This window comes from Rhinoraja longicauda, chromosome 22 (assembly GCF_053455715.1).
Source record: "Rhinoraja longicauda isolate Sanriku21f chromosome 22, sRhiLon1.1, whole genome shotgun sequence".
In the NCBI taxonomy this organism is placed as follows: Eukaryota; Metazoa; Chordata; class Chondrichthyes; order Rajiformes; family Arhynchobatidae; genus Rhinoraja; species Rhinoraja longicauda.
Window position 1 is genome coordinate 6,055,108 of NC_135974.1, and position 26,920 is coordinate 6,082,027.

At 43.8% G+C, this 26,920-nt stretch overlaps 1 protein-coding gene across 4 annotated transcripts in view; it reads left to right on the forward strand.

The window, feature by feature from the left end:
- The first annotated feature begins 523 nt into the window (after positions 1–523).
- Positions 524–26,920, forward strand: part of stx16 (syntaxin 16) — a 41,886-nt gene continuing 15,489 nt past the window's right edge. Inside the window, exons 1-4 of one of the 4 annotated variants that reach the window (XM_078418663.1) lie at positions 524–617; positions 1,004–1,436; positions 19,482–19,589; positions 22,449–22,589. In XM_078418663.1, the coding sequence (XP_078274789.1) occupies positions 1,356–1,436; positions 19,482–19,589; positions 22,449–22,589 (330 nt within the window). In that variant the 5' untranslated portion in view covers positions 524–617; positions 1,004–1,355. Of the gene's footprint in view, positions 1,479–12,325; positions 12,942–19,481; positions 19,590–22,448; positions 22,590–26,920 lie in introns of those variants that run through there. The other 3 variants (XM_078418664.1, XM_078418662.1, XM_078418661.1) reach the window with 3 other exon arrangements.

Below are 26,920 nucleotides of genomic sequence, written 5' to 3' on the forward strand. Positions count from 1 at the left end.
ATGGCCAATACGCATCCATTGTTCTGGCCGTGGCTTTGCAGAAACCTAGACACTGGGCTGTAAGGTTTTTACTTTTGTGGCTGGTCACGAGGTCCTGCAGCCATCTTAGGACCCACAGATTGTGACATCCCTTGGTAAACTGACCGCAGCCTTTCTCCGCTATCAGCCCCAGTCTCCCGTTTAAAATGTCCAAACTGCTGCTCTTTGGTTTGGTGTTGCTTGCAGAATGAGGGAAAACTTCTCAAATCTTACAGGATAGGGAGCCAAATTCTGGTAGAACGCATCATATTTTCCGAAAAGCTCCTTGGGAATATCCGAGGAGCATTTTCCCAGTCTCCACAAATCCCTCAACAGGCCAGGCAGCAGGTGTGGAGAGAGTAGTAGTGAATGCTTCAAGTCCAGGCGATTGCAGCACCAGCCGCTGGAGGGCGCTAATTCTCGCAGTCGGACGGATTTGGAGGTTGCACGGTTTCAACACCGCCCGGAAATGGCCCGCGTTCATCCTCCTTTCTCTTCCCCCAGGAGAAGGAGGCGGGGGCCGGAGCCCGTTGCTGACGCCAGGCCGGGGGGCCGCTGCTGACGCCAGGCCGGGGCACGCTGCCCGCTGCTGACGCCAGGCCGGGGAGCCCGCTGCTGACGCCAGGCCCGGGGGCCCGCTGCTGACGCCAGGCCGGGGAGCCCGCTGCTGACGCCAGGCCGGGGGCCCGCTGTTTACGCCAGGCCGGGGAGCCCGCTGTTTACGCCAGGCCGGGGAGCCCGCTGCTGACGCCAGGCCGGGGGCCCGCTGTTTACGCCAGGCCGGGGAGCCCGCTGCTGACGCCAGGCCGGGGGCCCGCTGTTTACGCCAGGCCGAGGAGCCCGCTGCTGACGCCAGGCCGGGGGCCAGCTGTTTACGCCAGGCCGGGGAACCCGCTGCTGACGCCAGGCCGGGGAGCCCGCTGCTGACGCCAGGCCCGGGGGCCCGCTGCTGACACCAGGCCCGGGGGCCCGCTGCTGACGCCAGGCCGGGGCACGCTGCCCGCTGCTGACGCCAGGCCCGGGGAGCCCGCTGCTGACGCCAGGCCGGGGGCCCGCTGTTTACGCCAGGCCGGGGAGCCCGCTGCTGACGCCAGGCCGGGGGCCCGCTGTTTACGCCAGGCCCGGGGGCCCGCTGTTTACGCCAGGCCCGGGGAGCCCGCTGCTGACGCCAGGCCGGGGGCCCGCTGCTGACGCCAGGCCGGGGAGCCCGCTGCTGACGCCAGGCCGGGGAGCCCGCTGCTGACGCCAGGCCGGGGAGCCCGCTGCTGACGCCAGGCCGGGGAGCCCGCTGCTGACGCCAGGCCGGGGCTCGGCAGCGAGTGAGGTGCGACGCCACCATGGCGACCCGCAGCCTGACGGAGCCGTTCGTGCTGATGCGCAACCGAGCGGTCCAGAGCCGGCATCTGCAGGCCGAGCAAGTGAGTAGCGAGCCGGATGCGGCCCTGGGCCTCGGCGCTGTGGTGAGTCCCCGTCAGAGTGCCGTGAACTGCGGGAGAGGAGCAGCAACTCGGGCCGGCACGACTGGAGCAGCAATGATTGCCTGACCACAGCACAGCGGGCCTCTGGGTGACCAGTTAGCACCGTGGCAGGGTCTGGGCTTAACGTAGACCAATCTATCCACAGCCAAAATGTGTAGGAAGGAACTGCAGAAGCTGTCTAATCTATTCGCAGAGTCAGGTTGTGGTTTACACGGTAGATGCCCATCCACTGGGTTCCAGAATGGGCTCTGAGTTCATTACATCAATGTATCCACGCAGTCAGGCCTGAGGGGTTATTATGTATCAACATAAATTCAAAGTTAGGGCTCTGATATTATATCCACAGTTAACCCTCTGGGGTTGCAAGATAATATATCTGTGGTGACAGTGTTTGGGGTTATTATGGATCAATATATTCACAGAGTCAGGGCTCTAGGGTCATATATAAATATTCAGAGAGTAAGGCCTTTGGGACTGTCATACATACATCAGTATATTCACTGTGATAGGGGTTTGTAATTTATTAAATATCACTATAACCAGAGGATTCTATCGAAGTAGTAAGCTGTCATCCAGGTGCATTATGCATGTGTTGTGATGTGTAGTAAACCCAGGTCACTGACAGTACTGTCGATGTACTGATATATCATCCATGTGATATTTTGTTACATTCCCAGAGTCAGGGCCCTGGTGTGCCTGTATATCAGCATATCATTGTGTTGGTGCACAGGGGTTATTTTTTTAATCAATGTATGCACAGGAACAATGCACATGGGGCCACAGCTAAAGAATATGGGGTAGGCCATTTAGAATGGGGATGAGGAAAAATGTTTTCTCTCAGAGAGTTGTAAATCTGTGGAATTCTCTGCCTCAGAAGGCAGTGGAGGCCAATTCTCTGGATGCTTTCAAGAGAGAGTTTGATAGAGCTCTTAATGATAGTGGAGTCAGGGGGTATGGGGAGAGGGCAGGAACAGGGTACTGATTGTTAATGATCTGCCAAGATCACATTGAATGGCAGTGCTGGCTCAAAGAGCCGAATGGCCTACTCCTGCACCTATTGTCTATTGACATGTTGGTACACCAACAGTTCGGTGACCTGGGTTTACTATATATCATTTATGGTCAGCTGCAGTTGGGACTGTGAAATGGCACCAAAACTTGGCGACTCTTGCATATAGACTCAGTGGACTGTTTCTAGGTATTTTGTGCTTATTCTACTTGTGTATGGCAATAATCTTACTAGTCTGCATGCCGAAAAAGAATTTCACGGTACCTTTGTACACGTGATAATAAAGCAACCATTGAACCACTGAATATCAGAATAGCCACATGGTCTGGACTCTGGGATTATTTTGTATTCTGTTATCTTCAGGCCCAGGGTTTTGGGATTATTGCATTGGTTATGGTGGTGGCACATTTTTTAGCGGTTGAATTACCAGACTAGGAATCTGGGTATCTGGTTACTTGGTTATCTAGTGACCCATGTTCCAAACCAACTCTGCCAGTTGTGGAATTTAAATTTAGTTAATAACATATGTTTTTAAAGTAATTAGAAATTATTAGCTTGTAAAAACACAGGTGTTCACACATATCCTTTAGGAGAGGAAATCTGTCATATTTCCCATTCTAACCTCTTCGTGACTAGTGATGTTGACTATTAAATGCCCTCTGAAATGGCCTCGCAAACCTGTTAATTTTAGAGCAGTGAGAGACAGCCTTGCCCCTTATCTGTCATTTTACAGCCACTTGCAGCCGAAATGCACATTTTTGCTCAGCAATTCACTTGTGCGCATTTGCAGCACTTTCATACATCAGCAGCGCATGTCATTAATATCAGTGTGTACATTCAGAGTAACATTCAAAGTAACAAACAATGCTAATTACTTGAGTTAATGGACACATTTAAAAGGAATAATTCATGAAACAAAAGTATTGTTCATGTGCCAAGTTATATAATTTTACAGAATTATCCCACATTAGGAAAATAAAGAGCAATCTGTTATTGCTCTTTCATCCCTTTGAACTTCAACTGTCATGTATTGCTTCCTTTCAATCTTTTCAAAATCTATTTTATTGTACAGTTTTACTTACCTACCTGCCAATTTCACCAAGAGCCACATGTACATATGGAAAGTCAAAAGGGTGTGCAGGAATGTGGCTGAAACATTGTCCAGTCAAATATATCATATCATATCATATCATATATATACAGCCGGAAACAGGCCTTTTCGGCCCACCAAGTCCGTGCCGCCCAGCGATCCCCGTACATTAACACTATCCGACACCCACTAGGGACAATTTTTACATTTACCCAGCCAATTAATCTACATACCTGTACGTCTTTGGAGTGTGGGAGGAAAACGAAGATCTCGGAGAAAACCCACGCAGGTCACGGGGAGAACGTACAAACTCCTTACAGTACAGCACCCGTAGTCAGGATCGAACCTGAGTCTCCGGCGCTGCATTTGCTGTAAAGCAGCAACTCTACCGCTGCGCTACCGTGCCGCACTTACAAGGATTTAACCTCTCCATTCATTCTGATAAAAGGTAATTGACCTGGAAGGTTAATCCTACTTCAGAGTCATCAGATGCAGACTGCCCCAATGAGTAGTTGCAATATTTTACAATTTCACTTCCTTTCCCTTATTTCTACCAGGACTTTATCTACTCCTTCCACATCCATGACTTGGTGGGTGGAGGGCACGATGCCTTTTTACAATGTGTAGCCATCAGGCTCTAGTGAGTGACATTGAAGGACTTGAGTTCCCCTTATGGGGTAGGTGGGCATTGTAGATGTCTCCTCTCTCTACATTTGATACCAAATATTTGCACAGTGAAGCCTTCAGTTGAAACCTTGACTGGTATTTGATCACTCACTGCTTCTTGCAATCCCGATTTATTTTCTGCCTTTGGTTGTTCTCCATGGCAATGAAAATCCTGCTGGGAGCCTGACGTGCAGTTGGGCCACATCAGAACTCTGACAAATGGATTGGGATTGACTTGGATCTGGAGGGGTGGAAATCCTAACACGTCATCAGGCCTCTGTCTCCTTTTAATTCCCATGTGACTATCCTGTGCAATTCTTTAATACTTAAAATTATTTAATTGCTAAATTTAATTTCAAAAATTGTATTTGAATAGTTTCTAATGTGGGGGAAAGTTGTCTTTCTTTGCTTATAATAAATGTGTGCATAGGCAGGGGTTGCTGATTGCACCGGCCTCTGCCTGTGTTCTTTTGAGCTTTGCAACTGACGATGAAAGAGACATCTCTCTCCCTTGGTTTATGATGTTGTGGTGCAATATTCTTTGCAGTCTATCATTAAACTGGTACGATTATAGTTGGATCGATCGTTTTGCAAATGTGTTGTTTCTCGTGCAGACAAATGTAAGGAGCCAGATGATAGGGTCCTGTGTGGAATGTAGTTGGTGAGAAATAGATGAGGAAGTGTATCAAAGTGGTGCTTAGAAATTGTGTAGGAAGGAACTGCAGATACCCTGAAGATAGGCACAAAATACTGGAGTAACTCAGCGGGACAGGCAGCATCTCTGGAGAGGAATGGGTGACGTTTCGGGTCGGGACCCTCCTTCAGACTGGTGCCTAGAAACTGTTTGAATCTTGAAATGTTTATTAGGAATGGAGACAGCATGTTTCTCCCCGTTGGATTGCAACCTTGTCGTGGTCGGGGAGCTTGTGTGTCTCAGTGACCCCTAGACCTATGCCAGCGGGAGATTCGTCTGCTGTTAGGGTTTCCCATGCTGGACAGGTTGAAGGGTAGAGACGAGACGAAGAGCGATCCACTGGTCCTCCAGGTTGGGGGTTAAGCACAGGGCTAACAATCCCGCCTCGTAAAACCAATATGTTACGCAAACAACAACTGAAGGAATCAACACTACTGGGCGTGACGGACTTCCAGGGCTATCGACAGACGCTAGGATGAATGTCAATGGTGAAAGCCAAAGAGAAACAGACAGCATCCCAACAGTAGCCCTGCACTGGACACCAGAAGGGAAAAGGACAAGTGGGAGACCCAAAATTACATGGCGTCGAACTGTAGAGGAGGAAATGAAAACTATGGAATTGACCTGGGGTAGTGTCCAGAAACTAGCCCAGAACAGACAGGAGTGGAGGACCTTCGTTGTTGCCCTACATGCCAGGAGGCATAATGGGCAGTAAGTTGTAAGCTAAGACAGCATGTTTTGCACAGCATGGCAAATTTAATTTGATTGAGTGTTTGTATCAGAGGAGTTTGTTGTTTTTATATTATGGATCAGGAAGACAAATTCAGATTTGTATGTGTCTTTTTTGAGATGTATGGCCCTCCTATCTCATAGCTAATCACCCCAGTAATATGACTTCCCTTCGGTGGGTATTGAGCTTGGTGTGGGAACCAGGTTGTTGTCATTTCTCAGGGAAGGTTTTCCTTGGATTGGTATTAAGCTGAGTATTAGATAAGTCTGGCATTGAGCGAGGCTCGGGCAAGGCTTGATGGCCTCTAGTAGGAGGAGCTCCCTGTTTGCTCATCAATGAAGTGGGATGGTGATTTGATATGTTTTTGTTTATCTGAGCAGCTGAGAATAAATAACGTCGGAAAGCCATCATGTAAACATTACATAGTATCTGATGCTAGATGTGCTGGTAATCTAGTCAATTCAGATAAGTGGTGATTTTACAAATGGATTATCCATTTACTTGCTGTATTTGCAATTAAATGGAATTGGAATCTCACTTTCTGCAGTTGAGTTGTAATTTTCTGAACAGATGCTGTCTAACTCCATTTGTATAACAATACCAGGCAAAATATAGGAATATCTTTCTTAACATCAATTGTCTATAGATTAGAAAGCATTAAGTAACTGTACGCTAAGGGGTTATCAAGAATATAATTATTATTACCTCGAAGTTCTTCCAGTACTTTGAGTTTTAATTTCAGTTTTGGTTTTATCTCGATCACTCGACTGCAAACCTGTTAACAGCCATGATCCACTTGTGAACCAGAGGGGTGAGTTCCAGTAATGAGGCGAGAGTAACTATTCTGGGCATCAATGTTGCATTTAACCGAATGCAGATTCAAGTAGCCCTAGTGAAATTTAAGTCCAAGGGGATTTTTTTTTTCCATTGGCTGCATCTGACACGGGACAATTATTGTGGTTGTTTGGAGGTCAGCCATCTCAGCCCCTGGGCATTGCTGCAGGAAGTCCATCGGCTGTAGTGATTTGGGGACCAACCCATTGTCAATTGTCACACAGTAAATCTGCACAAAAACTGCCCCTTCTGCTCACAATTCCATGTTGATTATCAAGAACGCATCCAGCATCATGTTAGAAATGGGGATTTTTTTTTGCCAAGAACTGAACAACATTCAATTCCAAATAACATTTGCACCCCAGTGCCAGGCAGTGACTGAAAAGAAAAGAACCTATAACGTTGACTTGTAAATATATTGCAGCATCTGGAGAGTCAGAGGCTGAGGGGTGATGAGAGAAGTTTAAAGATTTCAAAAGGTTTCAAAGGTCTTTTATTGTCACGTGCACCAATTAAGGTACAGTGATATGCGAATTACCATACAGCCATACTAAAAAAGCAACAAGACACACAACTACATAAAAGTTTACATTAACATTTACCACAGCAGATACCTCACTGTGATGGAAGGCAATACAGTCTAATCTTCCCTCATTTTTTCCCCACGGTCGGGGCAGTCGAACCATCCATGGGGGTGATCGAAGCTCCTGTAGCCAGCGGTCGAAGCTCTCGCGTCGGGGCGATCGAAGCTCCCGCGTCGGGGCGATCGAAGCCCTCGCGTCGGGGCGATCGAAGCTCCCGCGGCTTGGAGTCCCCGATGTCGGTCTCTAAGCAGACACCGCAAACTCACAATGTTAAAGTCCGCAGGCCCGCACGGTTGGAGCTCAGATGTCGATTCCTGGCAAAAGGATGGCGAGCTCCACGATGGTAAGTCCACAGGCTTCCGCGGTGGAGCTCTCAAAGTCGGTCTTCAGCAAAGGCCTCCAACTCCTCGCTGTTAGGCCACAGTGCAGACGGAGATACGGTAAGGAAAAAAATCGCATCTCCGTCGAGGTAAGAGATTAGAAAAAGTTTCCCTTAACTCCCTCCCCCACCCCCACATAAAATAAGCTAAACATATAAAATATGCGAAACGTACATTTAGCACATACTAAAAAAACAACAAAGAAGAAAGGAACATTCAAACTGTTGGCGAGGCAGCCATTGCTGGCGCCACCCGGTGGGGCATAGATAGAATTATAACGGGCATAGATAGGGTACACGGTCAGAATCTTTTTCCCAGGGTGGCTGTGTAAAATGCTAGAGGGCATAGCTTTAAAATGTGAGGAGGAAAGTTTAAAGGAGATGTGTGGGGCACATGTTTTAAACAGACTGATACATGTTTAGGATGCAATGCCAGGAGTGATGCTGGAAGCAGATTCACTTGGGGGTGTTTAGGAAGCTTCTAGAAAGGCACATAAATATGCATGGAATGGAGAGATATTTATCATGTGCAGGCATAGGGGATTAGTTTAATTCAGAATCATCTTCGGCACAGACATGAGACGAGGGCAGTATCCTGTGCTTTACTCTTCCATACGTGACAACATAAAGAACCACTTTTATGTTCTATCTGAATGCTGGAATCCTCTGCCAACAGTCCGATGTGTGCTTTCATCAAAAAGGCAGCTGTGGTCCAGTGGATGACTCTGCCATGTCTCGTGCGCCATAAAGAAACGTTAATAAATGTCAGCCAGTTGGTGATGCTCATGTCCTAGAACTGAATTAAAATATAATTTAACCAAGTTCTGCAAACAACTGTACATTACCGGTAAGAACACAAAATAGTGAAAATATTGAGGGGAGACCTGATAGAAGTATATAAAATAATGGAAGCATAGATAGGGAGAGACTCATAGCCTTTTGCCCAGGGTGGAAGGCGCAATGCTTAAAGGAGATGCGAGGCAAGTCATTTCCCGAGGATGGTGGCTGGAATGCGCTGCAGGCCGATATGATAGAGGAATTTAAGAGTTTTCTAGGTAGGCACATGGATACTCAGCGGATGGAAGGATATTGATCATGTGCATGCAGGCGACATTAGTTTATCTTGGCATTATGTTCGACACAGACATCATGGGCTGAAGGGCCTGTTCCTGTGCAGTACTTTTCAATGTTATATGAAGCCATAAAAATGATAATATAATCACCACCACATTAAAACAAAAACTACAATAAATATTAATAAAACATTCACCAGTATTAAAAACGCTTGAGATGTTTGTTTATGAAGAGTTAAATTTTGGATTGGTTCTGATTGGGAGTTGCTCACTGCGATGGAGAGATAGAAAGGATTTAAGTCGACAGGAAAGTGTGATTTAGAGCTGGGGTCTGATCTTAAAGCTATGAAAAGTGATTAGTGATGTATCTGAGGCGGTGCGGGATCTGTGAGAAACTTTACTTCACACTTTTGCAATATTCTCTAATTGCCGTGTTGTCGTCTGCCTGCAATTACTTTGTAAAAACATTTAGTTTATTGTTACTGGTGGCAGCAACCTTGTGTATCACGTAAAATAGTATGCATGACAGCATTGGACTTGGGCTCAGAACCTGACATGAAATGTGTGCAGTGTGGAAACAAGGAACGGCCGATTGTCCCCTCATGATCTGTGCACCTTGCTCAGAACAATTTCTATGAGACTAGACAGCCACATGAACATACATAATCAGCAAAATTAATAACCAGCCATGGAAGTCAGCTAATACCATGGCAAATAATAGTGAATTTTGAGGGTCCATTATGTCACAATATCACAACAGAGCAATGGTAAGGGGAACATTACATTGGCCGTGGAGTCTTTGGGTTGGGACGAGGAGAAAATTAGTGGAACATTTTTCTGGTGATTATACAGTGAGCTCAAATGAACTGAATAGCCAAAAAACTCCTGGTGCCGTCCCAGGTTGGTGCTAACCTCTTCAAAAATTAATCCGAAAAGAGAATTGTATTAGAAAAATTCCAAGGGGAAGTTTATTTTCAATGCTTTTTCATGCTTATAAATGTGATATTTATCATCATCTTTAAAACATGTTTCTTGTCTGTTAAATTCATTGGGGAGAAATGTAAAAGATCTTTACTGGCAGTGATTAATGACAAAGCTTTGTCATTATATATTGCATTTGTTGGAGAGTTAACTACATATTGGAAAATGCAATATGTGTTCGGTGTGCAATTTGAAATGTGTTGCTGTGGGGTGTGATCTGTAAATAAGGAATGCTGCATGTGTTGGTTTGGGGATTTGTACACCCTTCTGGACCCAGTGTGAATGATGTTTGGACTGTCTGCACTCATTTCCTGATGGTAATAGCTCCACTGCATATAGCAGTAGTCACCACATTGACCATTCCATTTAGAAAGGCCACAGCATGTCAGGGTGCCAGAGCACCCAAGACAGTAATGGGCACTCAAAAATGTGGGTGAGGGCAATGTGGTGGGAGCCTATTCTGCAATTTACTCACACTAAAATTGAATGGGAATGGTTGATGTTGGGTGCTTGAAATAGACCATTACTCACACTGAGTACACTTAAGCAGCAAAAAAAAAAAGGATTGGTGCTGACAGAGAGAGGCCCTGAATGATTTGCTAAAATTCTCATTCTATTGAATTCACAGTGTCAATCTTCTCAACCTATTGAATTCACAGTGTCAATCTTCTCAATCTATTGAATTCACAGTGTCAATCTTGTGCTTGGTCCCACAGTGTGCAGAAGAAAGGGTATATTTTCCGTTATTTCAAAATGTGACATTTTTCATTTTCATCATTTAATTGCAAGAAGGGTTATGAACACATTAGCTGTTTTTATTACTATTTATGTGCATGTGGTACAAAATTCTAACAGTCTGGTATGTGTTTATTCCTCTTGCATTACTCCACAGGATTCTGTTTACGCAGATCTGAGAAAACGGGAGCTTCACAGAAAGGAGTGCATTTACACAATATCTTTCACAACCAAAAGGCACTCTCAAAGTAACTTCGAAAATGGAGTTATGGTTATAAAGTGGGGAAGAACATTATTCAGTTTATGCACAACAAATTCCCAAAATGAACTTGGAGGAAACTAACCTTGTTTTGTTAACCTCTTTTGGTGTTAGAGATGCACATTGGCAACATTTGTGTAAAACTACCCTGATTTTCATGCCTACCTAAGATGGGTCTGCTCTGAAATACAGCACCTCCAACAGCCCTGCACTGGAGAAGTTTAGCCTCCGCCTAAATTTTGTATTCAAGTCTCCAGTAGTTTGAACAATTCAAGTGTGTGAGTTCTATCACAGAGAGGAATGATAACATGTATTGTGGCAGAGGGTCACAGTGCTGTTCGTTGAAGAATAATGTAGGTAGAAACAAAGATCTTGAGACAGTTTTGTTATAAACTGAAAGGCTATGCAATTTAGATGAAACTACGTGTTATTTATTGCATTTTACATTGGGGTCTCTGGGGGTAAGGATGAATGTGGTTTCTGGGCAATGCTGAGGAATGTACATGTGATATATATATTTTAGATAATGAGGAAACATTGCACTAGCATTGACACCTAATTAATAACATGTTTGTCGAGCCACTGAGGGTGAAGTGGAAGGTGTGGTGTTAATAGGGATGAGTTTTAAGAAGATATTGAAAACAGAAAGGAGGAAGAAAGAAATTGGAGTTGAGAGAGCACAGACGACGTTGTTGAAGGCTATGCTGACATCTGTGGGGAGACGTGAATAATTTCACAAACTCGGTGTCAAGTGAACTTAAGTATTCAGGTCTGATGTAAAGGGATTCAAGATGTTGCAGAATTAGGAAAAGTAGAAGTGAAGGCATTTAAACACAACCATGAAAAATTTAAAGTGGCAGATTCATAAGGTCGCTAGATTAGGATATCACACTGCAAGAGATGTATGTAATTACATTTGCAGACATTGCACATAATCATTGCACATCTTTTTTCGCTTTTTTTTTTCCAGTTGGCTGTTTTGTTATTTTGCGTTAATTTCATTTTTCTCAATCATTCATTGTGGTAGAAGGTTTCATATTCTCATCACACTCTGGATAGAAATATTTTTCCTGAATTCATTGGGCTAATTCGTCTTTTAAATTTACGTCTCTAGTGTTGGGCCCCGCTGCAAATGGAAAGGTGGTGCAATGTATGTTGGGAGGAGTTGAGTGACCAGTCCAGGGGAGAATTGGAATAGTCGGGCCTGGAGGGAACTGAAGGGACAATGAGGTTCTCAATCGTAACAGGAGCAAGGTGGAGGATAGCTGTGGCCTTGTTAGAGGTGGGCAGAAGTTTTAATGAAGAGGAGATGGAACGTTCAGCTCAGGAGCAATAAACCATGACAATTGCTAGCAATCTGTTGCATGTCTACTGAGGAAGAAAATTGAATCGGTGTCTAAGGAATAGAGTTGGTTATAGTATTAATATTGGTTTATTGTCATGCACACTTAGACACATTGTAAAACTTTATATGGGGATGTTGAGATGGGCCATCATAGTGTTTTTCCAGAGGACATGGTGGATGTTGGGTTAGTGACGCCAGTACAGTGACAGTAGCTTGGTGTTATTAGCACCCTTGTTTGCAGATGATTTCTCCAAGGTGCAAATGTTTAAACCACCGTTACTACATAATAACTTTACTAAATAATCTGGATTGAAACACAATTCAGAGGCAGTGTTGCACTCTGAGTTCCTGAGTTAATGTACTGAGCTGATAATTAGAGCCATGGAAGAATGTCGATTTTCTGGTCAACATGTCAGCTTCAATCACCAACATCAGAAAATAGGTTCCATGGGTTATTTGTCGTTGGCTTTTTTGATGGATCTTGCTGATGGCAAAATGGATGTTACATTTGCACATATGATAGAATCTGCATTTCAAAATCATGAATGTTTCTGTGAAGTGTTGGTTGCTTCAGAAACGAAAATCCTCAGAAGCAGCAATTATTTACAGTGAGAATCCATGAAGGGATAATGAGTTAGACCTGCCATGCCAAATTACTAAAGTATCAGCACAGCTTTCATTCTGCAGACTAATTCAGCTGGCTCAGTACAGTTGATTCTCACCCACCACCTGCCCCCACCAAGATTCTTCAAGATTCGGTAGTTTACTTCATCTAACCTCATTAAAAGTTTTCCTTCCACTCCTCTTTGCTGTTGAAAAGAAATAAAGTTCCAGGATCGATTCCATTGTTCAGAGGAATTTTGTTTATCTCTGGAAAATGTTAACTGCCTGTCCTTTGGCATTGCACTGGGTACAAGTAGTGATACAGTTGTTGGGAATGCTGGGTCTGTTAATTTACTGTCAACTGTGTTTTTTCTTGCCACCCGATCTGACAATCTGTATCTGTTCTCTGTTCTTGGCTGGCTGGGTTGATGGATGCTACCAATCGCTGCAGGAGTTGGATGAGGTACTGTCCAATTTATCATTTTAATACTGCAAAGAATGAGCCTTTTGGTTCCAGAGCCCAAACTAATTTTGTGCTGAAAATTCATGCTTAACACAAATTCCTAAATTGTCTCTAGACGTTGATTCTGGATTTCTATCGAAAGGCAGCTTCCTTAGCAGTAATAGCCTTTGAAGTGAAACAATGCACCAACAATAATTTGCAATATTTTTGCAATAGGGTGGCACAGTGGTATAACAGTAGAGCTGCTGCCTCACAGCGCCAGTCACCCGGTTTCGATCCTCACTACGGGTGCTGTCTGTACGGAGTTTGTACTATCTTCCTGTGACCGCATGGATTTTCTCCAGGTGCTCTGGTTTCCTCCCACACTCCAAAGATGTACAGGTTTGTAGGTTAATTGGCTTTGGTAAAAATAGTAAATTGTCCCAAGAGTGTAGGATAGTGTAAGTGTGATCGCTGGCTGGAGTGGACTTGGCAGGCTGAATGGCCAGTTTCCACGCTGTATCTCTAAAGTTTAAAGTCAATATTTATATACAGCTGTCAAAAGTCTCATATCATACAGTATAGTCTAATATCATTTATTTCCAATGATATACCCAATTGATGAAAATTCACCCAGCCTTTTGCATGACTTTGAATATGCCTTGTATCTGGTCAGTTACAAACAGTTCAATGACCATTGATCTCCTTTGGCTTCTGCCATTGAAACCTGAGTCTGTGCTTGTGTAGTTGTATATCCTGAGAATTATGTGATGAGAAATTTCAGAAATTTATTAGACTGGAGAAGCTGATATTGTTCTTAGAGTAAAGAAGATTAAAATGAGATTATTACTCTTTTATATAAGCTAGATTGAAGTAAACGGACTCCTTTCGTTTATGGTTTAAGGATCATCAGGTGCAGATTTAACATTTTGTGCAAGAAATACAAGGAAATGTTAGGAGAAAGTTTTACCCAATGTGGTTATGATCTAGGACCCACTGCCCACAGGTTTATCCCTCACTCTGCGTTTGCTTCAGTTAGGAGTGCAGGAGGACAGGCTGTACATAAAAATGAGATGCCAAATTGCAATTTTGATTGAATGTGTGCTAAATTGCAAAAACTGCGTGCAATATACAAAACCACGGAATTCCACCGTACAGTGAACAACAATGAACAATAAACAGCAAATGGAAAAGTAGGTGTCCCCATCGTCCATATTATGGGTAGTATAAGAAAATAACTGCAGATGCTGGTACAAATCGATTTATTCACAAAATGCTGGAGTAACTCAGCAGGTCAGGCAGCATCTCGGGAGAGAAGGAATGGGTGACGTTTCGGGTCGAGACCCTTCTTCAGACTGATGTCAGGGGGGCGGGACAAAGGAAGGATATAGGTGGAGACAGGAACATAGAGGGAGATTTGGGAAGGAGGAGGGGCAGGGAGGGACAGAGGAACTATCTAAAGTTGGAGAAGTCGATGTTCATACCACTGGGCTACAAACTGCCTAGGCGAAATATGAGGTGCTGTTCCTCCAATTTCCGGTGGGCCTCACTATGGCACTGGAGGAGGCCCATGACAGAAAGGTCAGACTGGGAATGGGAGGGGGAGTTGAAGTGCTCGGCCACCGGGAGATCAGTTTGGTTAATGCGGTCCATATTACGGGGCCGGGCAAGTGAGTGTGAAAAATGTGGCTGAGATTTTTTATAACCACGTTCAACCAGATGAGATCCCACCACTGCAGAAACCAGGCCTCAGACAATTGATTCACTCCACCTGATATGAAACGGGTGAGAGCCGTAGAGACAGCAAAGACAATGGGACAAAGGACATCTTGACTGCAGGACTGAAGACCTGTATTCCAGTACTGGCCACAATTGTATAATATCAGCAATGGCATCGGGAAAATTAATTTTTAAAAAACAGAATAAATTCAATACTGACTAATTACACACCTTCAATAGACAATAGGTGCAGGAGGAGGCCATTCGGCCCTTCGAGCCAGCACCGCCATTCAATGTGATCATGGCTGATCATTCTCAATCAGTACCCCGTTCCTGCCTTCTCCCCATACCCCCTGACTCCACTATCCTTGAGAGCCCTATCTAGCTCTCTCTTGAATGCATTCAGAGAATTGGCCTCCACTGCCTTCTGAGGCAGAGAATTCCACAGATTCACAACTCTGACTGAAAAAGTTTTTCCTCATCTCAGTTCTAAATGGCCTACCCCTTATTCTTAAACTGTGGCCCCTTGTTCTGGACTCCCCCAACATTGAGAACATGTTTCCTGCCTCTAACGTGTCCAACCCCTTAATAATCTTTTACGTTTCGATAAGATCCCCTCTCATCCTTCTAAATTCCAGTGTATACAAGCCTAGTCGCTCCAGCCTTTCAACATATGACAGTCCCGCCATTCCGGGAATTAACCTAGTAAACCTACGCTGCACGCCCTCAATAGCAAGAGGGCTTCCACTTCTATCATCAGCAAGGTGTTGTGAACAATGGCATTACGCATCACTTACGCACCAATAACCTGCTCACCGATGTCCAGTTTTGGTTTCACCAGGACCATGACTTCATCACAGCCAAACATGGACCAAAAGGCTGAATTCCAAACATATGGTGAGAGTGACTGCTTTTAACATCAAGGCAGCATTTGACTGAGTGCACTGTCAAGGAATCCTAGTAAAACCAAAGACAATGGTGACCTATGCTGGAGTTGTATCTTGGACAATGGAAGGTGGTTGTTGGAGGTCAATCATTCCAGTCCTAGAACATTGTTCAGGCGTTCTTATGGGCTGGTGACATTCCTATATTCTTCCTTAAAACAATTAATAGGACAGTAATAGTTCAGGAAGAGAAAATATAGATTTTGGGTTGTCAGGAATAGACCAGGTATGCTGGTTCTTCAGGACGTACTAAGATCAATGAAAGAACTGAGATACATTTTTTCTGCCCAAACTTCAGCTGTGTCGTCAATGACTTTCCTTCAGTCGTAAGGTCTGAGGTGGGGACGTATGCTTGTATTCACACACTATTTAATTCCATTCACAACTCCTTCACAAGTGAAACTCTTTACACCTGCATGCAGTAAGGCATAGATAAAATACAAGCATGAGCTGATAAGTAGTGAGTAATATTTGTACCAGAAAAGTGCCAGAAAAATGACCATTTCCAACAAGAAGAAGTCTAACTACCCTTGACTTCAATGGAATTGTCTTTGCAAACTCCCTCACAACCAACTTTCTGGGGGTATCACTCATCAGAACTTGACCGGACCAGCCACATAAATGCTGTGGCTTCAATAGTTCAGAGATTAGTATCGGCAATGAGTGACTCACTCACTAAAATCCCAAAGCCTTTCCCTATCTACAAGCTTCAAATAATGCTCTTCCCTTGCCCAGATAATGGTACTCCAACTGCTGAAGATGCTCAACACCATCCAGGACAAAGCAGTAGGCTTGAGTGGAGATCCATCCACTACCGAAGTATGCATTCCCTCCACCACTGCCTGATCGTGGCTATGGTGGGTACCATTCACAAAGTGAACTGCAACTACTCATCTAGGCTACTTTGCCCAAAATGTAGCCCCCATCATTAAGGAGGACAAAGGCAGCAGGGGGCATTGGAAGACCACCACCTGCGATTCCCCTCCAGTGATCATGGCAATTTGAGATGAAAACTTTATCAAGAGAGCTTTGAAATCAGCTATAAAATTTTGCCTTGCCAGCTATGTCCACATTGTGTAGAAAGGATAAACTGAATCAGAGTTTTCTAAAGGGAATTGTTTAACACTTGAAGGAGCATAAATTGTAAGGCTGGGGAGAAAGATCAAGGAATGGGGACTGATGATATTGCTCTTATGGGAGCTGTCAGATACTTGATGATCTAAGAGATATATACTTTTGTCATTTACTTATCAGAATTCTGTAGCCAGGGTCCTGTCCTGCATTCACATTTATTCATATTTATGTTTTCTTGTAACATATGAGGTCATTTAGCCATTTGGATCAATGCCGATTCCAAGCAGTCCTATTCTTCCATTTTTTCCCCCATGCCATTTATTCTCTTACACGTGCATATTAACACCCTCCTGATTCTTATATCACCCAACTATGTTGAGGATAATTTACAGTTGTCAATTAACCCAACAGTCAGCACATCTTCAGGATGTGAGAGAAAATATGAGCACCTGGTGGAAACTTGGTGAGTATAAATGAAAGAAAGCATAATAGGTCACATTGGATTGGGTTGGCAGGATCACAGGGAGAGCGTACAAACTCCATTCACGGCATTCAAGTTGAGAATCGGGGGTTGCAGGAGCTCTGAGACTGCTATACTACCTGCAACGCCACAATGGCAACTTTGTCTTAACACGCACTGCATTTTCTCTGCCTTTTGAAATCTCCCCAGTAAGTCCTCTTCCGCCTCATTTTAATTTCTTTATAGTATTTTGACAACCTTGTCCAATGTAACCTGTTGTGCTTTCTTGAATTCGTACTCGGCCTCAGTGCCCTTTTTACTTTGTTGGAGGACTAGCAACATCTTTGAACTATTTATCAGTCTGTCATTTCCCATCCTCCCCTTTGAAAACCCAGAATATTAACTTGCCTGATATTAATGACACATTTGTGACTTTCGGAAGTATTATTTTCTGAGATTAAGTTGTTACATTATAGCTTGTATGTGGATGTTTAGGTTTGCTGAATGCACTTTCATTAGCAAGCAATAGTTGCATGATGTACCACCCTGTGTTTGAGCGTTAAGAAATATTCTAAATATTTTAATAGGGTCTTTATTTCTCCCATGCGGTGAAAGAATGCTTGAGTCAAACGAACAGCCAATGGGGTTACATTGGTGCACACGAGGGAAAATGAATCTTACAGTGTATTACGGTTCCACCACCGATTTTGCGGCACACTTGGTTCCAGAGCCTTTCTGGATTATCCATTTTGCTGGACCAACAGAGGTCACGGACTGGAAGAGGAGTCCAACAGTACCGGAAAGGAAGCCAAGATACTGGCCCATAACGTCGGCTAAGGGAACGGATCTGCGGGCTCCGGCTGAGCCAGAGTTCCAGATCCCTGGCAGGAGGGGGCAAATTTGACCCGCCGATCGGCTGAGGAAGATGACTGTGGGAACCGATCTGTCGGCTCCGGGATCTGCCGGCTCTGGCCAGGCTGGAGTTTCAGAGTCCCAACCACAGGGGGCAAATTCAACCCGCCCATTGGCGTGGAAGTCCTGGTGTGGTCAAGATCGGCTGCCTTACCCGGCCTAGGTGTCACATTTTCGGGGGGACTTCCGGGTAGGATATCAAGTGCGATCTCAAGATTTTGTATGGATCAAAGGAGATGCTCGACCATCAGTTGCCGGAAAATCGATGGTGGACCTATAATGGAGTCTTCAGATTGTCTGCGAACATGGGAATATCTTGCAACTGACTAGAAGTAAATTTCCGAGAGATTGCTCAGTGGTTTGTTGTTTTGGAGTTCTGGATTCTCTTGTATTTGCCTTGCTTTGAAAATAACTTGTTGATGTTGGAAAGAATGAAGGAAAGAACAAAGCCAAATTGAAGACAATTGGGTATTGATGAAAAATACGACATTCCTCCAGTCATGAGAGAAGAGAGTTGGGTGATGTGAATGTGAATTGGATTTAGCAATACAGAGAAGAGAAAACAAACAAAAATATTAATTAAGAGCAAACATTCTTGCAATAAAAATATCTCCACTTGGTTGAAAAACCTCAAGGATCCTTATAAATCGATTCTATAATCGGAATGATTGTGCAACAGAAGTGTGAATTTTGTGGATTATTGATAGGTGACCAAATTATGACTCTTCCAGTAAATCAGATACCATGCTCTATCAGATACCACATTCATCTGTGGTCGATGGGATAAGTGGAGGGTACGGTCTCTGGGAATCTGGGGTTACAGTGCAGTGCTGTTTTGGGTTATACTACTGAGAGGGTTGCCAAAATTGAAATGTTTGAAGGTGAGGATTGAGCGTTGTTATTCCCAGGGTATGGCCAATCTGTCCTTGGCCACCAAATTAAAATATGGTTGTATTCTGAAAGCACACTCCAGTTTTCTCCCTCAGTTTAATCCTGGCCACAAACCAAACCACTGATTATCCATTTAACGAAACTGATGTAATTCCCTTAAATAGGACATTCACTTTTCCTTTGCAAATTGATACAAAGGAGATCCTGTTACAGAACGTGTCTGACCTGTGAAGTGTGAGGTGCGCAGTTTATAACTTGGTTGTTTTTGACATTTGCCATTTCTTTCCTCGTCCATTGATCTTGACATTGAGGACTGTATATCAGCTGCCAGTGGTTGGTATTGTAAAGCATGTTCTGTGCTGTAAACGTTACTGTATGCACAGAGACCATTAATCCTGTGTACAGATTGATTAGGTTGAAGGAAAGTAGAGTCACATGAAAGGACTCGAGTAATTATACCCAAGGCCCGAAAGCACTGAAAATGATGTGCAGCCCGAAAGCATTGGTGTTTGTCTGATGTGTGGGAAGAGAGCACTAACTGCATGTTTGCCTTGTTGACAGATTGCCAATGATCGCATGGCCTTGGTGTCTGGAATCAGCTTGGATCCAGAGGCTGCCATTAATGTCAGCAATAGACTGCCTCCAAAATGGGTGGATGGAACAGAGCAAGTAAGTAACAAGAACATCTCTGGTTGATGCAGCCTCTGCTTTCCTGAGAAAGTTGGAGGGTGAATACATCATTCAATCATATCCCCATAATCTCTTAATAAATACGGAAAATACTGGAAACACTCAGTGAGTCAAGCACCATCTGTGGTGAAAGACACAGTTAACATTTCAGATGTGGAGCCCTTCATCAGCTGATCTTCATTTCCCTTTAATACTGTAATTTTCAATGTACTCAATGACAAAGTATCCACAGCTCCCTGCGGGCAGATGATTCAAGATTGGCAACTGTGTGGGAATAAATCCTGCTTAATCCCAGTTCTAAAAATGGTCCTCCCCTTATTTTGAGACAATGCACCCTGTTCTAGACATCCAAGTGAAGGAAGGATTTTACCTGGTGCACCATTTCAGAAATGTCACCATTCTAATGAGGCATCTCTCATTCTTCTAAACCTGTGAGAATATAGACAGACCTATGCTGAGCTCTCTCTGTCAGCAATCTGCTCATGCCAGAAGTTAATCTAAATAACTTTCATGACACCATCTCTGAGGGAAGTATGCCTTCTCTTAGCTGGAGATACTACACACAGTACTCCTGACTGCGTTCACAAAGTTCTGCTCAATTGAAGTAAGCTTCATTACTTTTGTATTCAAACACACTTGAAATAAAACATAGCATTTACCTTCATAATTGCCTGCTGACATGCATGATATAAGAACATTAATTTATAATGGCTTTTCAACGTCATTTAAAAAATTCTGATTTTCTATCTTCATATTAAGATGTATGCATCATGCTTCCCCAGCATACACTCCATCTGCCATCTCCTGGCCTGTTGATTAAACTTATTTATCTCCCTATACAGTTTCTTTATGCTATCCTCACAGGTCGTTTTGCCACCACCTTTCTTTGCATTGTCAGCAAGCATGATTGCACTTAGTCTCTTTATCAAAATTAACTGATATAGATTGTAAATACAATAAAAAGTCCTTAATTGGGCCCACTCAGGGCTTTGGAGCTGAACGTCAGGTTTTTTTCCGATCATTGGGCATATTCCCATTAATACTAAAATGCACTTTCAATTCATTTTATTTTGGTGTCGCACGGTAGAATGATAATGTTCCAGAGAATCCAGTTCAATGGAAATGTGGGAACTTAATGAGTTTAAAGGGAGGAAGCAAGGCCTCACAGAGTTTTAAGGGAGATTGGGAAGCAGAACCATGAATTGGAGGCTCAGTGAGTTTATCATTCTACCGTGTGACAGCAAAGTAAAATGAATTGAAAGTGTATTTTAGTCAAATGAATTGGAGGCTCAGTCAGTTTAAAGGGAGTCAGGAGCTGAAGCACCAGCCGGTGGTCCAGGTGCTGATTCATTCGGGATTTCTGAATATTGGAGTAGAGGATTATCGAGCTTTACTATAACTGATCTTTGACCTGATCTAGCATCCTGCTAGCACAGCTGTCAACAAGAGTTTCTGCTGCTTGTAGCCTCTCCCAATCTTCTTTCCATTTTAATACATTATCCCAAACATGATGCGTTTTTTGTTTAACAGCTTTTTCTGTATCACATTACCAGATGCCATTTGAAAATCCAACCCTATTATTCCTCCTTTTATTTACCCTGTTAATTAGATCCTTAAACATAATTCAAACATGATTTTCCCTTTGTAAAACTGTGCTTTGTTTGCAGAATCGTTTTCACGATTTTCCATGTGCTCTATTACCTTGTCATTAATAATGGATTTCATTATTTTCCAGGCAACTTCTGCCGGACTGAATGTATTACAGCTCTCCACTTTGTCTTCCATCTTTCTACCTTCTTATTCACTAGGACCATTCCAGAGTTTTGGGGAATTCTGGAGCATTGTGAACAATGCATTCATTACATTTGTTGCTACCTCTTTTAGAATCATGAATGCAGCCTGACAAATCCAGTGATCTTTCCATGATTAAGTCCATTAATTTATTTAACAATTGTTCCTTACTCTCATTAAATCCTTGGTTTCTCATTATATCTGGTAGATTATTTGGCTTCCGTGGAAAAGATACAAATACCTGTGCTACACAAAAAGTTGTGAAACAAAAAAGTTTAATGTTTGGGGTAATTATGCATATCCATATTTTATTTCGCATTTGAATTTTCCTGTCTCAGCCTCTCAGGGCTCCACATCGGCTTTCATTCGTTTTTTCATAATTGGAGAAAGTCTTTCTTTTTATGATTCTTTCTATTTCGATCCAAGTCGAGGCCTGAGGGTCTTTATGGGAATGGTGGTGAGAATAGTGTTTGCTGAGGGTGCAATTTTTAGACCTTCCTCATAATTAGGGTACAAGGTTTTGTTTATTAATTGTTGCTTGTCACACAAGGCAAACTTGAAGCTTTGGAAAGAGTGAGGGAGATGGTGGTAGTGGGACAGAACTAGTGTCCAGCACTGATGGAACCTGGTCAGTTTGTGAATTATGATATGGAATTATGATATGACATTGCAGGTGAGTAACGAGAGAGGCAGTGAATGAATCTGGGGATCTCGGATATAATAGTGCAGGAATGAAAAAATATATATATATACTGTAACTTTGGGTGGATAGGAAAGAATATTCGTAACTGAACACTAGGGGGATATTTGAGAATGGTGTGGTCAACAGTTGTAAGCTGTACACAGGACGAGAAGAGTTAGTTATTCTATCTTGGCAATCGTATAAAATACCATTTGCTAAAGCTTATTTCAGTATGTCAGCGGCGTGGAAACCTATTTTGGAAAGTTCACATCAGTACATGTATCAACAGAGGGATCTGTCAGGATGAGCAGCTGTGAGTTAACATTTAATGATGTGTGTATTTCCTTTCTCTCTCTCCCCTTTAGATTCAGTTTGATATCACTAGAATAAAGCAGAAGATGAAGGAGCTTGCAAGTTTACATGACAAGTATTTGAACCGACCGACATTGGATGACAGCATTGCTGAAGAACACGCGATAGAGATTACCACCCAAGAAATAACTCAGGTAGGGAATACCGAGGCAGCTTTGACAGAGAGGAAATGTTTAGTCAAGTCAAGTCAATTTTATTTGTATAGCACATTTAAAAACAACCCACGTTGACCAAAGTGCTGTACATCTGATTAGGTACTAAGGAAAAAATGAAACATACAGTAGCACGCAAACCTAACAGCACATACAGAACAGTTGAGCCTCAAACGCTAGGGAGTAGAAATAGGTTTTGAGCCTGGACTTAAAGGAGTCGATGGAGGGGGCAGTTCTGATGGGGAGAGGGATGCTGTTCCACAGTCTAGGAGCTGCAACCGCAAAAGCGCGGTCACCCCTGAGCTTAAGCCTAGACCGCGGGATAGTGAGTAGCCCCAAGTCGGCCGACCTGAGGGACCTGGAGTTAGAGAGGTGGGTTAGAAGATTTTTGATGTAGGGGGGGGAATGTCCATTTAGGGCTTTATACGTGAATAGGAGGAGCTTGAAGTTGATTCTGTACCGTACAGGGAGCCAGTGGAGAGAGGCCAGAATCGGGGTGATGTGGTCCCTTTTACGGGTACCCGTCAGGAGTCTAGCTGCGGCGTTTTGGACCAGTTGCAGGCGGGACAGGAAAGATTGGCTGATCCCAGTGTATAGGGAGTTGCAGTAGTCTAGGCGGGAGGAAATGAAAGCGTGCATTATTTTTTCTGTGTCGTCGAATTGGAGGAAAGGTTTGATTTTAGCTATGGTACAAAGTTGGAAGAAGCTGGCTTTTACCACAGCGTTGACTTGCTTGTCAAATTTTAATGCAGAGTCAAATATCACGCCGAGGTTTTTGACATGCGGTTTGACTAGGCAGGATAGGCTTCCAAGACTGCCTGTTATCGATTTGATGGAGTCGGGGGGGCCGAATAGGATGACCTCAGACTTGCTCTCATTTAATTGGAGGAAGTTCTGTGCCATCCAACATTTTATGTCCTCATGGCAGTGTAAGAGGCTGTTTAAATTTGACTGGTTGTTGGGTTTCAGGGGGAGGTAAAGCTGAGTGTCATCGGCATAGCAGTGGAAAGAAATGCCGTGCCTTTGAATGATTTGGCCAAGGGGGAGCATGTAAAGAGAGAAGAGAATGGGGCCTAGGATGGAGCCTTGTGGAACTCCGCAGGAGAGGCTAGCTGGAGCAGAGGAATAACTGCCTATGTTGATGGCGAAACTCCTATCTTTGAGGTACGAAGCGAACCAGCTCAGGGCAGTGCCATCAATGCCAACCGCGTACCGGAGACGGTCAATAAGGATGGTGTGGTCCACTGTATCGAACGCTGCGCTGAGGTCGAGAAGGAGCAGGATCGCACAGTCGCCGGTGTCGATGGCGAGAAGCAGGTCGTTGTGTACCTTCAACAAGGCAGACTCTGTGCTGTGGTGGGCTCTGAAACCTGACTGGAAACTTTCCAGGATGGTGTTTTGGTGTAGGTAGGGCACTAATTGGTTTAGAATTGCCTTTTCAAGGACATTTGACAGGAATGGCAGTTTGGAAATGGGTCTGTAGTTGCTAGGCAAGGTGGGGTCTAGGTTAGGTTTTTTCAGTAGGGGCTGGACCACCGCGTGCTTGAAACAGGTTGGAACAGTGCCAGTGGTCAGAGAACTGTTGATAATAGAGAGGATGCTGGGACCGGCTATTGCAATGACATCCTTCAGAAGGGCAGTGGGGGCAGGATCAAGGGGGCAGGTTGCAGGTTTCATAGCGGAGACAAGCTTTGCAAGGGAGGATAGAGTGACGGGTTGGAAACAGTCCAATTTAGATGAACAGACTAGTGAGACAGCTAGGTCACGGGTGGGAGGGGAAATGTTCATTCTAATGTTCTCAACTTTGCTGGTGAAAAATTTAGCGAATTCTTCGCACTTAGTAGGGGACCCAACTAAGCTGGTACTGGGGGCGGGACATATGACAGGTAATTGTGCTAAATAGGACCTTGGAGTTATGAGAGTTTTTGGAAATAAGGTCGGAGAAGTATTGTGCTCTAGCAGACTTTACTGCTTCCTGGTATTTGAGAAGATTGTTTCTCAGAATTTCGAAGGAAATTTGAAGCTTGTCACATTTCCACCTCCGTTCTGATTTTCTGCACTCCCTTCTTAGGGCTTTGGTGGTGTCATTGAGCCAAGGCCGACCTTTGGGCTTAGGCTTTTTCATTTTAAGGGGAGCGATAGAATCCAGGATGGAAGAGCAAGTGATATTAAATAAAGAGGTGAGATCCTCAGTGCTGAGATGGGGGGGAGAAGCCTCAATAGTGCAGATGTTGGGAGCAGCTGTGAGAGCCTCGGAGAATTTACTGGCAGTCAATGAATTTATGTCGCGGGAGTAGCGAACAGGGAGATGAGATTTTGCGGGAGATAAAGGCAGAGATGCGTCAAAAATGATAGCGCTGTGGTCCGATAGACAGGCCTCAGTAGTTTCAATGTTGTAGATTGGGAATCCGGACGATAACACTAGGTCGAGAGTATGGCCTAACTTGTGAGTGGGTCCCGTGGTGTGAAGAGTCAGATTGAAGGACTCAACCAGGTGCATAAATTCACTCACAAGAGGCTTAGTGGGACAGCAAACATGAATGTTAAAGTCACCAAGAATCATGATCCGGTCAAATTTGGGCAAAATGCTAGAAATCAGATCAGCAAATTGGGTGATGAAGTCCTTATGCATTTTTGGTGGGCGATACACAAGAACAATTAAGAGGGGATAGGCTAGGCCTACTTTAATTAATTGCACCTTAGGAGGCAAGATAAGGGAGCACAATATGACCCCTCAATTGGAAAGTCAATGTTTGCTTTCATAGGTTGGAGCATTGAGTATAAAAGTTAGGAAGTCATGATGCAGCTTTATAGGAGTTTGTTTAGGCTGCATTTGGAGCATTGTGTGCAGTTCTAGTCGCCCCGTTACAGTAAGGATGTGGAGGCTTTGGAAAGGGTGCAGAGGAGGTTTACCAGAATGAATTTGGGGGTATTAGCTGCAGGTAAAGGTTGGACAGATTTGGATTGTTATCTCTGGAATGCCAGTTTGTGGGGAGGCTTAATAGAAGAATATAAAATTATGAGAGGCAGAGATAAGGTAGACAGGCAGATAACCTTTTTCCCAGGAGGCAAAAAATGAAATCTGTGTAGGATAGTGTTAATGTGGGGATCGCTGGGCGGCGCGGACCCGGTGGGCCGAAGGGCCTGTTTCCGCGCTGTATCTCTAAATCTAAATACTAGAGGGCATAGCTTTAAGGTGAGAGGGCGGAGTTTAAAGGAGAGGATGGTGGTGCTTTCAATGTGCTGCTGGTGTTGGTGGTTGAGACAGATACGAAAGTGGCATTTAAGAGACTTTTGTGTAGGCATACGGATATGCAGGGAATGGAGGGATATGGATTATGTGCAGATACATAAGAGATGGTCTTGGCATCATGTTCAGCACAGACAGTGTGAAGCGAACTTGTGTTGTACTGTTCTATGTTCTATTTAAGAGGTTTTGGACATCTGCACATGTGGAATCATCATTTCTATGTATCATATTCCTTTTCCCAATACCTGTGCTTTTCCTCAATTCACTTATTTTGCTGCTGGTGTTTCTCAATGATGCCATTTATTAGTTGGTGAGATGCACATGTTTCATCGGCAGTACCCATAAGTCACTCATGGTGATTATCTTGTTTAATTTAATTCTCAGACCTGGCTTGATGTACTTATAGCTTGCACGCTGGAAGTCCTTGAATGTAGGACCTTCCTAGATATTATGGCAAGGATCATAAAATGGGATATTTCCCAAACGATTTAAGGAAAGCTTTAAGGAAATGTTCTTTTTTGTCATAAGATATGAGGGCTTCTACAAACTAACTGTTGGTGTGTTCACCGCATCAGAATGAATTAAAATTCTGTATAATTTCCACTGAGGTTACCAAAGCTTCCTGTAATATAACAATATTTATAACAAAAACAGTGTGATAGAAAAAAGGGAATTATCCCTTTGGAATCAGCTCCATTATCAACATTTTTGTTTTGAACAACTACTAATGGCAAGTTTTAGTGTTTAAATTATGAAATAACAGACAATCCTTGCCTTCAAGAAAGGGAGGGGGGGGGGGGGACATAAGGGGGAGCCGGCTTGCTTTGTAACTTTGTCAGCGCTGTAGGTGGCCGCTATTTGTATACATCGTGTCTGCAAGCAAAGAATTTCCCTGTGCCTAGTCACATGTGACAATAGAGTATTCATATTCCGATGTACATGCTTCAATAATTGAGCCAAAGAATAAGTAGAGCCATAATTGTGTGAGCATAAAGTAGATATCGGGCGGCACGGTGGTGCAGTGGTAGAGTTGCTGCCGTACAGCGAATGCAGCGCCAGAGAC